At 36.3% G+C, this 15,596-nt stretch overlaps 1 protein-coding gene across 13 annotated transcripts in view; it reads right to left on the minus strand.

Moving 5' to 3' along the window:
• LOC136834324 (adenomatous polyposis coli protein-like) overlaps positions 1-15,596 on the minus strand; it is a 631,708-nt gene that overhangs the window by 42,618 nt on the left and 573,494 nt on the right. For all 13 annotated transcript variants that reach the window (XM_067096814.1, XM_067096811.1, XM_067096812.1 and 10 more), the window contains 2 exons: positions 15,466-15,579; positions 14,584-14,714 (listed from right to left, as the gene is read on the minus strand). In XM_067096814.1, coding sequence (XP_066952915.1) covers positions 14,584-14,714; positions 15,466-15,579 — 245 coding nt within the window. The remainder of the gene's footprint in view (positions 1-14,583; positions 14,715-15,465; positions 15,580-15,596) is intronic.

Consider the following 15,596-nt stretch of genomic DNA (forward strand, 5'->3'; position numbering starts at 1 on the left):
TCAAAATGAAAATAAGGCCGCATTCCTTGTTATTCATTCATAACTTGGAAATGGTACTGCTAAAACCAAGAAAGAAACGCACACGTGTAAAATCTAAATATTCTCACGAAAATGTCATAGATTAACCTTAACTGACCATTAAATAAAAAAAACCTGAATACCTCAATACAATCTACTGTCAGGCTTGCTTAGGGGTAAAAATATATAGCTTCTAAATAGAAGTTGGCGTCTATTAGTTGAGGCCAGGAATACTTAGAACATACCTCCTCTAAACAGGTGAATCAAATGATGCGGAAAACATCATATTCCACATTAGGATGCCAAAGCAACACTACTCATTTGCACATGAATGTGGGCCACAAACGATCCATAGACGTTTTTGTCTCTACCATAAGTGTATTAATGTCACTTACAATACGAGTAAGATTTAAACGAACACAGAGGGCCCACTCCAAAGGTATTAAACATAACCAATTTTCGATCATTTAACCTAACATTCCTTTATTAAACCGTATACATGAAACCTGTAAAGAAAGAGAACATGATCCCGAATCACCCAAACGACTGAACAAGCCATGAAAATATCGATCGACTACCAGCTTCGATTAAGTGCTGGGTTTACATGCCACGTGACATGTTTTCAACTTCCGTTGTATCTTCAATGAATGTGAACCATCTACCCTTTGAGATAGTTACTGGGTCAATTAACATACGAAAAGATCTCCGGGAATTCTCCGAGACGCTACGGATGGTTAACAGGCCCGAAATGCTCTAGGGGTCTTAAGGAAGCTGAAGAGGGAGAAAGTCAAAGGAAGATGCCCTCGGAAGATGTTTATCTCGGCAGTAAACATGGAGTGAATGACCCTGCACTAACAACCAATAAATTGCGATATCTCCAACGAAAACTGGGTGTATGGAATGTCACAAGCCTATTTTCACCGGTCTCTCGCGAAATAATCGCTCTGTTCTACTTTTTACCACCCGAATAGAAAACTCCTGAGTAAACATGGGGTAAATTTCTCCTGAGAAAATGAACCTTTTTATTGCTCCTTTCACTACTACTTTTCTAAAGGAATTTAACTCTTCCCGGCCCGAGGCATTATTTATCTCACCCCAATAACCAGCCAATCAAATCGAACGGCCGAAGCCAATGACCCAACTATTCAATTTCACTCTGTCGCACTTCCACCGAACGAACAATCGTTCCCCCGTCGTCAGCACCCAGTAAATCAATCAAAGTCTTCGCAGCCATCCAACCGCACTTTTCAATTCGCGGCTGAAAGACGACGGCGAAAAGGGTGGACACCAGAAAAGAGACTCAAAATATAGAGAAATTACTTTACAACCACGCGGAGGGTGATCAACAGATGAACGTTAAGGATACGCGACAGAATGTTGCAGTGAAATCTTATTACGGCTGCGAGAGCGAGTGAATTAAGAGGCACTTTTCAATGTCTCGACGATAAGTAAAGGAATGACTGCCGGGAACTTCCTCTCTAATTATGGACATGTAAAGGAAATTTACTTCAAAATCTCCAGGAGAAACCTTTGAGTCTGGAATGCCGAAAGGGCGAAGGAAATGTCCTCCGATATTACGAAATATGAGAACGGTTTGGCGTGGAGTCGCAAAAACAAAGGAAGGTAGAAATAAGGCAATGGGGCTTTTCAACAACGGCAGGGGGTTGAGAAAATAGCAATGGAGGTATAAAATGCTAAGGACGGTAATATGAGGATGAATTCCACGATCTTTTCCCTTTATCTTCAAATACACAATATAATGAAGAGGAGAGAGTGAGAAAGAAAGTAGTGAGGACGGACACGTGATAAAAACAGGTTCAGACTTCAGACTCGACAAACGGATTCATGTTTCAACAACAAAAGAGAAGTTTAGCAAGAGAGGATTTACAAAATCCCCAGGTTAAATGGATGGTATGCAAAGCAAAACACCCAGGCCCACTCAACAACACTGGTAAACATTTCAGTGTCACCAAAAGCACGTTCTACATTAAGTATGATGTAAGCTTATTACGGGTACTGGGGATTCTCAGAACCCTCGATGAAATCATAACTTTTAAATCTTTTTAACAAGTAAATGGACCGCAAGGGCTCGTCGCGACTCCTCTCTGAAAAACACAAGGAGGGGCGAGGATGTAAGGGCTGCTTCATATTCAAGAGAGAATAGAAATTACTCCATTTTAGGGAATGAGGAGCTTATGAGCAGTTTTACTTTTCGGGTGGAGGAGAAGTAATGGGCTAGGGCGCAATGAGGTGAGAATTAATGGCGTCATTCTACTGAGATACGACGGTAGGCGTGGTATAAGGTTCAGCATCTTATAATAGAAACTGTGATACACTCAACTCACACACACACTTCATACATACACACACACACACACACAAACATATATATATATATATATACATATATATATATATATATATATATATATATATATATATGCACATATACATATATATAATATTTTTATGTGTGTGTGTGAGTTTGGTTGCGCTTGTGTGTTGATTAGGTCCTACTGACTAGGATTAGGGGTCGGTTTTGAATTTCTTTGAATTTGCTATGTACGTTCTTGTTCTTTATGTTGATTTATACGAGATGGGAGATAACCAACATACAAACGCACCTGGTAAATTCAAAGAAATTCCAAACCAATCCCTAATCCTAGTCACTACTACCTAATCAACACAAACACAACCAAAGCTGTAGCCTCAGTAACAAAGCAGGCTTTCAAAGAAGAAATCGGGATGGACAAAACTCTCCATTCAAGAATCTTGTTCGTCTCGTCTTCTGAGCTTCCCCGGAGAGTTTCTCTCTGGGGAGATAAGCTTAGCCTTATATATCGTAAGAAAAAAAAGCTTGCCATCGCTCAGGATGTCAAAAACAGGCTCTGTCTTTAACCCTAAAAACCTCGACTGCATCGTAACATCAGTTGCAGGCGTAATAAATCTTTCCTGAAGTTTTCCATCTTTATCTGTCTTACTTTGTCCATGAGAAAGACGTAATGCTGAGAACAACGAGACACTTTTGCTAGGGCTAAATTACGTTTATCACAATCTTCCTTCAGTCTTGTTGTCTCTCAGGAGTTAGACTCTCTCTCTCTCTCTCTCAGAAGCAGTCTCTTTAAAGCTTCTCATTCTCTCGTACGAGTATATTATTTTTATACATATATAAAATATATCTCTTTCTCTCTCTCTATCAAGAACAAGTAGGAGCTTTCTTTCTTGGGCGTAAACTCTAAAAGACTTTTCTTTCTCTTTCATGAGTAGATTATCTTGAAGCAAAAAGTTTTTCCTCTCTCCTTCTTTCTCTCTATATCTCACTCAGGAACAAGTTTTCGACGAATCGCCGGCTTTCTTATCTTAACGCCACCACTCTCTCCGACCCATAAAATTCCAGGATGCCAGCGTCTGATCCCGAGTGGAAAATCAACTTTCAGGCAGACAAAGCACAGCCCCACGTGTACCAAGGAAATGGTTTCACTAGAGTTGTGGACAGTGATAATTATATGGTGATCTTCATACTATTTGTCGTCGGTGACAGGCAAGATTTCAAGATTTACACTGATGATGCTGTTCCGGCATTAAGGCCGTGTTTTCATACTTTGGAGAAACATACTACGATACTAGTTCATCTACGAAGAAGAAGAAGAAGAAGAGAGAGAGAGAGAGAGAGAGAGAAAAGAGAGAGCGCGCAATAAAGCTACGTGATCGATACTACAAATCTACTTTTCCATGCTGATAATATTTCCACAAAATAGAAAAATGGTTCAATTGCCATATATTGTGTCATACGCTAATTAGAGATAACAGGAGACTTAATAATCCACACCTGCTAAACTTAAATACAACGACACAGCACAACCAACAAATGACAACTACAATGAAAAATCAAATTACCAAGTATTGTTTTACACAGAAAATTTTATCTCGCAAAAATCAAGTGAGATGTACTCCTATAAACCTGGCTGAAAATGCAGACTTTAAGGCTAACTGCATAAGTTGTTAACTTATACAAATATTTTTGTAAGACATAAATATACATCACACTGAGGCATCTAATCCCATTAAAAACATATGACCCAGAAGGGATGTTCATGTGATCGCCATGATTTTCTTACTCAAAATAAACTAAGGTTATCTGAGAACGTCAAGCCCAGTTATTACAGCTGTACTATTAAGCATTTGCTCTTAATGAAGCTTCGTGCGTCTCCTTTATTTCTCTGATGATATGTTATACAAATAAATCAAGAGATAAAGCACTTAACAACAGACAAACCGAGGACATTTACCTCTGCTAACTAGGCGTGAAGTAATGCCCCAGCCAAAGGACGAGTCTTCGAACAAAGGGCAGGAAAAATCCTCTCGTAGGAGCCGTGTTTTACCGAAGTGGAAGATTTAAGGAGGGGACGAGTCCTGCCTCAACACCGACGTTTAGTGGCAGCAGATGTCAACACACCTCTCTTCTCCACCTCCCCATTACTCATATCCTCTCTCTGACACCTACCACCGCTATATACTCCTTTTGGATAGGACTATGTCTTGCCTTTGACTCACTCCTGATAATACTCAGCTGGCGTACTTTCTAACTCGACCGCAAAAGCACCGCCAGCGCGTTACTTAAGGCGTTACATAACAAAACGTTAATCAGTTATTCACATTTTTCCACTCACTTCACGTCCGACCACGAACACAATTAATCCAAAGCTTCGTTATAATCTAACGAAAATGCAAAGAACGTCAAAAACTCAAATGGAATGAAACCCATAAAATAAAGTTCACCTCTTACATGTTAAGAGAGAATTTACCCTGATGACCACCTTTCTACTACATGTCCAAGGAGCTTAGTAGGGCCACAACGAAGACCACCGCTTGTGGTCTCGGAAGTAGAGAGAGAGAGAGAGAGCTATGAGGCGCGTGCTGAGCGATGCCACCGCGTGTTCTGCACACCCTCGGTTTATGAGAGTGTGTGAGAGTAGCGAGAGAGAGAGAGAGAGAGGGGGACGCGTTAGATCCCTTGTGATGTGTTTGTGTGTAGGTCTGTGCGTGCGCGTCTCTCTCTTTCTCTCTGGCGGTGCCGTGGTACGGGGAGGTCCCTCAGCCGCCGACTGGCTTGCTTTGAAAGAGGTGCCGGGGTGCACCGGTCCTGCCGTTGTCTTCGAGTGAATTTAGCCTGATTAACACTTGGTTCTTGCATCTATATCACATTTCCAACTGATCTATCTCAGCAAAATATTACTTCGTCTCGCAAGCTTCTATTATTCAATACTTCTCATCAGACTTCTTTTCAATTCTAAGATTTCCCCACACTTTTATCTCCAAAAATACAATTTCTCCCCTCCCATCTGGATTTTTTTCCGTCTGTACTTCCAAGTAACACCCTACCAACTGCTCTTACGAGTAAAAACAGCTGTCCAAAAGAAAAAAATGACGTTCAATACAAAACCTAATGGAGGTGATTTATATCTGACGAAGCTTAAAACCGAGGTACAATTGGCATTCGGTGCAAAGTGAAAGGCTAAAAATGTTTCCTTTGAAAGGTGAATGAAAGTTCATAACCGTGAACAAGGTTTGGAATTCATAAAGGAACAAATGTCTCATGATCAACATGCCACCTACGATATGAGGATATTTGACAAAAATGAGCAAAGTATCAGACAACAGCATATGACAAGAATATAAGTCTTGATAGAAAAAAAAAAAACTATCTGACTACAACAAACAACCAAAACATCAGGGCAAACCCGCATCTAACAAGAATAAAAAAAAACAAAGTAAACAAAGTAAAACAAAAAAAATCATGACAATTCTGCATCTGGCAAGGATAAAAACCTTCATAACATGCACATTCATAAGTAACAAACAAACAAACGAGATATACTTCTAATGATCTCTCTGACAAGCATCAATAACACCGCCATTCCCAGCAATTACAGGCAAGAATGGAAAAAATAACATCAGGGTCGAAGGCAATGCGTTTGTGTGTCGTTGGAAAATGTACTAAAACGTCAGGCGGCGTCAGAACACAAGCGCCACTGGGAAGCGACGAAAGGCAGTAAAAATCGGTTCCTTTGTCATCACAGACAATAACATACCCCATACTAATTAAGCAATCGTTACTGCGTGTGAACCAGATACCTATGCTCTGTTTCAAGTTATTGATAACTGCGAACCATACAGTCCTTATATTTACTTAATGATAAATATGGGGGCAGTTAATGAAACTTCCTTTTATGAAAAGCAGCCCCTTAAGAGAAAAATACAGGTACAATAGAGAAACAACAAGGAAAAACAAATGAAAAACATAAAATTTAACATGAGACTCATATGAGCCTGCTCTACAAAAAAAAAAAAAAAATGCTTCCAGTCTGAACTACTGAAGTTCCAACGACTCAACAACAAGATAATGGAGACCAATCCCATAAATTGGTCATCGCTGGAACAAAGCTAATAGAAACTTGTAAAGGTAACGAACCCTACCACAGATAATGCAAAACTGTTGCAATTTATCTGTAAATCTACTTCTACGAGGTGGATGGTATAGCCTGGGAAAATCTTAATATTGTCAAAATAAAACACGGACTAAATGACAGAGTTTCATTCAGTGTAACCATTGAAAAAATCTGGCCTGATGAAATCATTTCATTCTATTTAATCATTAATGAATGACTTGATAATCAAGCTTCCTTGAATTTGATCAATAATAAATATGGACCATTGTTCACTGATAAAGATGGACGGGATAATTCAGCCCTCTTCTACATTCTCTGTAAGTCGTAAGCCTTGGGCATAATTACATCCAAAGAATAACATTTTTTTTATTATTAGTAAGGACGGATAGAGAACATTATCTATCAAGAATATTTAATAATCATAACGCAAGGCGACGAACAGAGGTATTTGCTCTTATTCTCGAGCCCTCTTATCTTCCATGTTCCTAGAACAGGCCTGTCTTTATCTCACTAACAGTATAAAAATAATCTTTGTCATCCCTCCCTCTACAGACGTAAGCCATATCTGTATTCTTTATGATCCCTCTGATTCCGTTCCTTGACAAGAGAGAGAGAGAGAGAGAGAGAGAGAGAGAGAGAGAGAGAGAGAGAGAGAGAGAGAGAGAGAGAGATTCTGCTGCGTGTAACACAGAATATAAATAAAAAAAGTCACACGATCTGCCTCTGATGTCCAATGACGGGATATTAGGATTTGCAAACATTTCGAAAATTAACGATGGAAATATTTGGTCTGTTACGTCAAGCCAAGGAATAACATATGGCAAAAAAAAAAAATACCCCAACTTTGGAAGGTATAAGTTTGCCGGATGAATACAGTCGTTGTCCGTAATTTACATTAAGTATGGTGATCTGATCATACCAGTACGCTTTCAGTTTTAACTTGATTAATTTACTTATTCATTGCTAATTCTGTACTAATTTCATCTTTTCTTTTACTTAAAAATAATGTTGATTCAAGCCTTGCACAAGCATGCACACACACACACACACACACACACACATATATATATATATATATATATATATATATATATATATATATATATATATATATATATATATATATATATATATATATATTACTAGCCACAGTGACCTCTTAACTTCTCGATTTCCCCACACTATTGGATACAATTATCACAAGTCTCTGAATCCTGATGAAAAATAAATGAAAAAGCGTAATTCGAATCCTACCATGAGATGAAAAAGGCTTCTTTATCAGTTTCTCATCTAGATTCAAAGGATGTCATACTTTTCAGGAATTGTTAAAAATCAGTGACTCATACTTTTTATGGTGAAAAATACACTACTGCAAAATAAAATATTTTAAAAAAATAAATGAATATAAAAACTAAAACACATAAGCTTTTCTTTCCGATAGTTAAATAAATATTATCTGGCTTTGCATATCAAAAACTCTACAAAACATGTCTAATCTAAGTCATGCCTTGTTTGAAGGCACACTAAAAATTAGTGTAATGCAAGCAGGAAATGGGAGGGAACGACGACATGATTACGCTTGACTAAGGAATAAAAGGAATACAACCAGGTAAGAAACAGGACTCCACAAAATGCAGCAAAAGCTCAAGAGGAAAATGTGTGAATTACCTTACAACGTGTCGGGTTATTTTTAAAATCTCCTTAAACAGTGTCATACTCTCTTAGAAGGGAAGTCTTTGTCTACGTAAAAACTAGTTATGAAAATGGCCTTCAAATAATTACAATGAAAAAAATCTGCCACAAACATAAACATGCAATAATGAATGTTTCTTCCACGAAAAAAAAAAAAAAAAAATAAACAAGCTGGTACTCCCGTGCTTACAAAAGAGGTATCAAGTTACTACCAACAGCGACGCAAATTCTGAAATTATCAGAATAATGACGTCACCAGCGTACAACAACAAACAAAAATGGTTAATAAAACTGTTACATTTTTCAAGCTGTTGCTAAAACAAGCAAACCCGTGAAAAGACAACTGTTCAACCAACATTAGAAAATACAAAACATCTGGCAACACTCAAAGCCTCTTGCAACACAAGAAGAAAGAGTAGATGAAGAAGAAGATCGCGGGCATTTCAAACACAGAACTCTAAGTCTCCCCGTCGACTTAACTTTAATACTGCCACTCGAATTAAGCAGACATAGAGTAGAAGCAGCGGGGGTGGGAGGGGGGAAGGGATCGAAAGGAAGGATAAGAGAGGAGGGTTGGAGAGGTTCTAATCTTGGCTGCCACGGTTCTTCAGCATATTTCCACCTTTAAAGATCTTAGTGGGCGAACCTTGACAATTAAATGGCTATTCTAATCAGGTTTTATGTCTCTCCCTCTCTTTCTTCTCGTTTTAAAACCCCAACGAAATTATACTTGCTTAGGCTTTCTGACGACCAATAAAAGTGAAAATATTTAAAATAGGTGAAAAAAAAACAGTCGTTCTCCCATACATTCTTGAGAACAGATTTTCATAACTGGTACAAATTCAGTAAATAACTTTGGAATACCTTTTCTTTATCTCCAGATAATTAAAAGGAGTTATTACGTGTTTATTGGAAGCCTGGAGCATATTAGTTTTAATTAATGCCTATCAGAAGTTACAAACTTGTCAATTATATGGCAAAAGAGATCTGACCAGATTGCACGAGTCTTAGTTCACCCTTGAGAAAATTTTCTTCTATAATAAAAGCAATGCCTTTTCTCATAGTAATATTTAACTACACACACACACACACTTATTTATACCTCAATAAAAAAAATCATGCTACAACTCACACAGCATCCTACTACTAATTCCAGCATATTTCACTACTGAAAGGTTGCTAATACCATTAGTTTACTTCTATAACATCGTGCCACGTATACTTCAATTACGGAAACATTTATACTATTACCGATTTCCTTCTGTACCATGGCGCAACTTACACGACAATAATAAAATCATTTCCTGTTTTCGTTATCGACAGCAGCCTCTCCCTATGATTTCTATTCAATGTCATACTCATTAACAAGAGGAATTTCCTGATGATTTTCAACCCAGAGCATCACTTCCCAAATGTTGCATGACAGGTACAGGGAGGACACTGTGGTTTGGGGACTGGGAGTTGAGAGAGACAGGGATGGCGAGGAGGTAAAAGAAAACGACACAAGTTGGCAGGGTCCCAGACACACCTTTTCTTTCTCTCTTTCTCTACTCTTTATATTTTTTCTCTTTCAGCTCGTTTTATTATTTCTTCGAATTTCGACCAGTTTTGTTATATTCTCTCCCTGTCGAAATACTTTATAGCTTGTTCAGTGCGCACTGATAAAAATAACAGAAAGAATTGTAATATTCTTTTACTAAAAATGTGTTACTGAACAGAAAAACGTAAAATGAGAGAGAGAGAGAGAGAGAGAGAGAGAGAGAGAGAGAGAGAGAACCGTTATCATCATCATAAACGTTTTTACGTCAACTTTTCCCTTTATGGGGTCGACGTGAAATGAGTTTTCATCACTCTCTTCTGTCCTGCGCGCTTTTTGTTTGGCCTCCTATCATCATCCCCTTTTCCATAATTTTTCGAGTCTTCCTACAATTCTTCGCCCTGCTACTTACATATATAGTGCTTTTCTGACCAACTGTTCCTCATCCCTACTCATAACCTGTCGTCAAAACATTCTCAGTCTTCAAATCTAAATTCTTTCTTCCTGCCTCTTGATACATCTCGCCATTAGAGCCTCATTCATATTTCGATCTTCCCACCATACTCCGACCATAAGATTCAACATTTTATTTCACCATCTTTTCAAATGAAATCTCCTCTATTTGCCTTGTAAGTGCCCATGCTTCTGATGCACAGAGTAATATAAGCTTCATGTACCCTTCTTAAGCCTTTGTTCTCTTTACGAATTTAACACTTATTTACCGTACTCTAGCTATCTCTCCATTACATCTTTGCTGCACCTACTCTCTTTCTTACTGTTCTTTCAAGTCCTGCTTTCAGAGTCCAATGTGTCCCCAAAGCAACAGAAACGCTCTACCCCTTGTAAGGTCCGCCCACAAATCAAACTGAGTTCTCGACTCCTCTCTCTTCCTCATTTGTGGTGGTTATATATTTTGGGCCTCAAAAATCTCTTCATGTATATTTTGTAATCCCGTTCAAACTCTCACGTTTTCATAAACAACTATACGACCACTCTCCTGTTGTACTTTATCCTATGCTTCCTTTCCAGTCACCATAAGCTTTGTTTTGCTTACACTTCCACCTTTTAAACATTTCCACCACCTCGTCATCAGATTCTGCTACAAGCACTAGCTCATTTGCATGCAGCAGTTCCAATGAGAGAGAGAGAGAGAGAGAGAGAGAGAGAGAGAGAGAGAGAGAGAGAGAGAGAGCAAATATGTTTAGCTTCCAAAAGACAAAAACAAGAAAAGAAAGCCTTAGAAGTGAAATACACTTCTAAGGTATGGATATTTCATGGTCAACACTGAAGACGAGCCCAACTCTCCGAAGAAAAATCAATTCGATCTTTGTGTGCACGCAGGCACACTTTACCCCTCTGGTCTTACTTATTGTTTGTTTATTTGCATACTTACTGCTATTTGCGTCTGACAAAAAAATATAGGGACATCCTATTGTAACAAACTTTGCCGTGTTAAGTTCATAACCTTTTACCACTACCACTCGTACACCCGAACAAAACCCCCAATACTTTGTCAGAAGTAAAGTTCAGTCTTTTACATAATAATAGTAATAAGAACTTCTGGACTGGTGCAAATCTCCTGCCTCAGGTGCTCACCTTGAGGTACATTAAAAAAATCAAAGCAATGTGTAAAATGGTATTTAGGGACGGCCCTTTTTAATGAAAGATTTTGAAATAATGCAAATTGTGCTTCAACCCTTCGATCCTCCAATACAACTCTGCTGTGTTTCAAATAGTAAAAATTATTCAAATTCCTTAAAAGAAGAGGTTGACTAAAATGTGCATAACGTCATAACCCCCCAGAGATTTATATCAGTAATATCTATATCCTTACTGCGAATTATGCACTTAAATTTCTCCCATTAATGGAGGAAAATCTTAAAACAGAATAAACACTATCTAAATTTTAAACAGATGATGTAATTGAAGTAAAATAATAAATTATGAAAGAGGTTTAATGGAACAGCTAACACATTCCCGAATAAGTGTTAAAAAAAGTGTGTGTTATTGCTCTTAACATTAATTAATTTTGGTAACTGTTATTAATAAAAATAAATCTTAAATAGTTTCAAACATTGTCTATAACATGAGGCAGTATTACAGAGACTATCTCCTTTCACCTGCAGGCGGGATTCCTATTTAAAGAACAGGTATTAGAAGGGCATCTGAAACCCTTTTAAAACTACTTAACTGACTAAAGATCTAAGACCTTGCACCCTACAAAGGGTATATACCTTACACACTTATGGTAGTTACAAAAGTTATGCAATACCACTTCAGTCTATTAAGTAAAGAACACTGTTTATAATACCCATACTCTACTGTAATGGTTTATATACTAAGCAAACATTCATTAAAAACTTGGTTCATTAATATAAAATACAAGACGAAACCTGCAAATTCAAGTCTCCTCTTTTATCGTCACTTCTTATTATAGATCTGCCATGAGTAAAGAGTAATGTATGGAATGTGGACTAACACACAAAAATATTTCCGTGGAGGGAATAGTATGCCAATGATTTTCGTTAAGGTAACCAGTGCCATTATCTGTTAGTTGTATAAACACTAACCACAAGGCATTCACAAACACTGAAGAAAGGGAAAATTTTACCAATCTTTCTGAAAGAAAATTGTCGCTGAAAAGAAATGTTCTATCTTCAATACTATAATAGGAAAAATGAATTTATAAACCCCTTAGATGCTTTGGAAAAATACTAAAACTTCTTAGGAAAAATGTTTTCTGGTGTAATGTCATTGAATTCACATTTTTCCTAGTGTAATGTCATTGAATTCAAACATCAAAGCAAGCAATCAGGTATTAAACTTACATATTCACCCTTACTTATAAGATGGGAGACCTTTCATTATGCCATCAATAAATTTTATATAATTACTGAACAGTAAATGATTAAGTAAAGAGAATCACAGCTCATTGGGAATTCTTCTTGTGAAAAAAAAAATTACAAATAATTCATGCATGTTTTACAGTAAGTAAGCTCTACATTCTTAAATAATTTCCTCATTTGGAGGATTAATGAACACCCCACTGAAATCGGTAAATAATTTGATTTGGCAATAATAATGATATTATTATTACTGTTATTCAGAAGATTAACCCTATTCATATGGAACAACCCCACAGGGGCCACTGGCTTGAAATTCAAGCTTCCAAAAGAAGTAAGAGGAGGTAAAGGGAAATACAGAAAGAAGAGATCTCATAATAAAAGAAAAAATAAACTAACAAATAAATAAATAAATAAATAAAATGTAAGTAAATTATTAAAATGCAAAGGGAACTGTATTAGGGTAGTACAGTAATTCATTTCATCTTTGTTTGAACTTTTGAAGTTCCAACTGCATGACATTATTATTAATGATAGTAATAACAATAATTGTTATCATTACTGTCACTGAATACTTTACTTTAACCAGGGCCCTGAATTAAGATATAGAAATGTTAAAATTTCTATTTGCTGTTGCTTTCCTCATACTACTTAAAAGGGAAACCTTCCAGCACAGTATCATGTTTCATAAATTACTGTACATCTTTATCTGTTTACGTGACCTTCTCAAGGAAAAGAAAAGAAGCCCATGTTTTCTTACAGAATACATATTACCTTCATCCCTTCCTCCCAAGGTCTGTGCTTCTAGTAATCTTACCTGTATGGTTTCCCAACATACCATTTTGGTAAAAAATTGTGCTACAACATCATTCTGTAGCATACAAAACCATCTCCAACACTTTTTATAACTACTATATAACCTTTGCATGGCTTTCAGAACTTGCCATGAATCTTCACTTATTGCATCACATATTCTTAATATTACACAAACCAGCAAAGACAACAGAAGTTAAAAGCAAGAGCAGCTTCATAAGAAAACCACAAAAAATTGTAATACAACTACAATAAAGCGTACTGTAATTATGCATAAATTTGGATGATTAAAGATACATTTTGTCTCAAAGTTAACTATTAAAAAAATGAAATGTTTTGTAAAGTACATAATACCATTCTGTGGTCCTTAATTATTTTAAGGAATTACATATTAGACTTTTCAATAACTGTATAGCACTTATTCTAAAAGTTTTAATTATAAAACAATTTTCCCTAAGTTAAAATTATAATGAGTTGACTTGGACTATTTATATATTTCTAAATACTGGTGTAGGAGCTTACTTATTTGAAAATTTAGTATAAAATATCAGGTAGATTACTTATATGTTTGTATTGCAAGCTACTGTGAGTTTCTATTACTATATTAATTTCTGCATTCCTTCTACCAATCTGTAAATTGTACCAATTTTCTAACAAAAGTAGGTACTGATCAAACTCTTACTGTAAATAATTTCATACACTAGTTATTCACTGTATTTACAGTCCATCATTGTCCCTGTATTTACTGTATTTTTAATTATGTTACCACAGTCAAGAACTGTCAAAGTTCTAAAGCATGTAATCAGAAGACTTCTAACCTGCTGCCTTGTCTTAAGCCAAAGTCTACATAGATGGACAATGTGTCTGACTGGTTTGCTTCTACTTGTGTGATTGTGGAGCTGCTGCAAGTGGTTTAATTTCTTTTATAAATGTGATAATGCTATGTTTCTGCTCCTTTCCTGTTTTTATGTTTAAGACTTATGCCTACATTTGAGTACAGTACCGTACAACAAAATCATGTTTTGTTGTTCACTATATAAAATTGTATTTTGAAGAACTACATAAGCTGTGCTGCATGTGAAAAAAGTTAATAGAAAATTTCATCAGCATCCAACTATAAGGACAAGACTGACTTTGAACTTACATTATAACCTCTGATTATAGAGGAAAAATTTAAATATCTAGCATCTTAATCATCCAAATCTATTGAAAGAATTTATCTTGTACTTACGAATTATCTGGCATGCCGGAACTAATGCATTCTGCCAGGATGTCCGAGTCAGAATGTTCAGATGATTCATTAAGGTTCTTATCCTCAGCCCTCTCAGATTCTTGTTTGCAAGAATCTAAGTCTTGGTGCTCCTACAAAGATAAAAAAATCACTATTCCGTATCTTTTTATTTAAGCACAGTACAGTAGCTTTAAGATATGCATTGCAGTTTCCTGTATACAGAATTCCCAAATACCACAATTAACTATACTGTACTGTAATTCTAAAACATTTACTGCAATCAAAACTTGGTCTTTATGATACTCATTTCTTGAAAAGTTCCCTTCATTATCACAGCCAGTCAACATTACATGGAAAACAAAACAGTTAAACATCAACAATAAAACGTGGTCTCCATTGCAGTATAAACAGACTTTAATAATATTAATTATGGTCTTTAAAATAGAGAATTTTAATTACCTTTTGAATTATGAAATATTTTATATTTTGAATTTTTCTATTTTTTAGCATATAATTTTTTATCAGGAATTTGGAATAAATATAAATTTTCCCGTAAAGAGACAGATGAAATCTCCTTGGAAACATTCACAGTATGCAATACTTCTAATGCAAAACAAGTAAGGCATAAATGTTAATTTGCACTAAAAACCCTAGTCAATTGTACACTTTGAAATCATACTACATGTTACTCAAACCATTATTTTGGTTTATAATCTTTTAACGTTTACCAGACACACTTTGTTATTAATAACATAGGCAAGAAATGCTTAATGGCCAGATTATTCCTATGGCTGATATAAAATAATGAACGGAAATTACTGCACCATTATTGTTGTTATTTTAATTTTTATCCCAATTTTCTGCCATAAATACTCAACTGACCTTTGCATGAGTGCGTGGTACATGTCTTTCAGAATGAGAACCCCTGGAGGTGGTACGGGAGGCATCACTTGTATTGGTCTCACTGCTGTCTTTCCCATCTCCACGTAGACGATCCTTTTAATGGAATGTAT

Source organism: Macrobrachium rosenbergii, chromosome 53, assembly GCF_040412425.1.
Source record: "Macrobrachium rosenbergii isolate ZJJX-2024 chromosome 53, ASM4041242v1, whole genome shotgun sequence".
Taxonomy (NCBI): Eukaryota; Metazoa; Arthropoda; class Malacostraca; order Decapoda; family Palaemonidae; genus Macrobrachium; species Macrobrachium rosenbergii.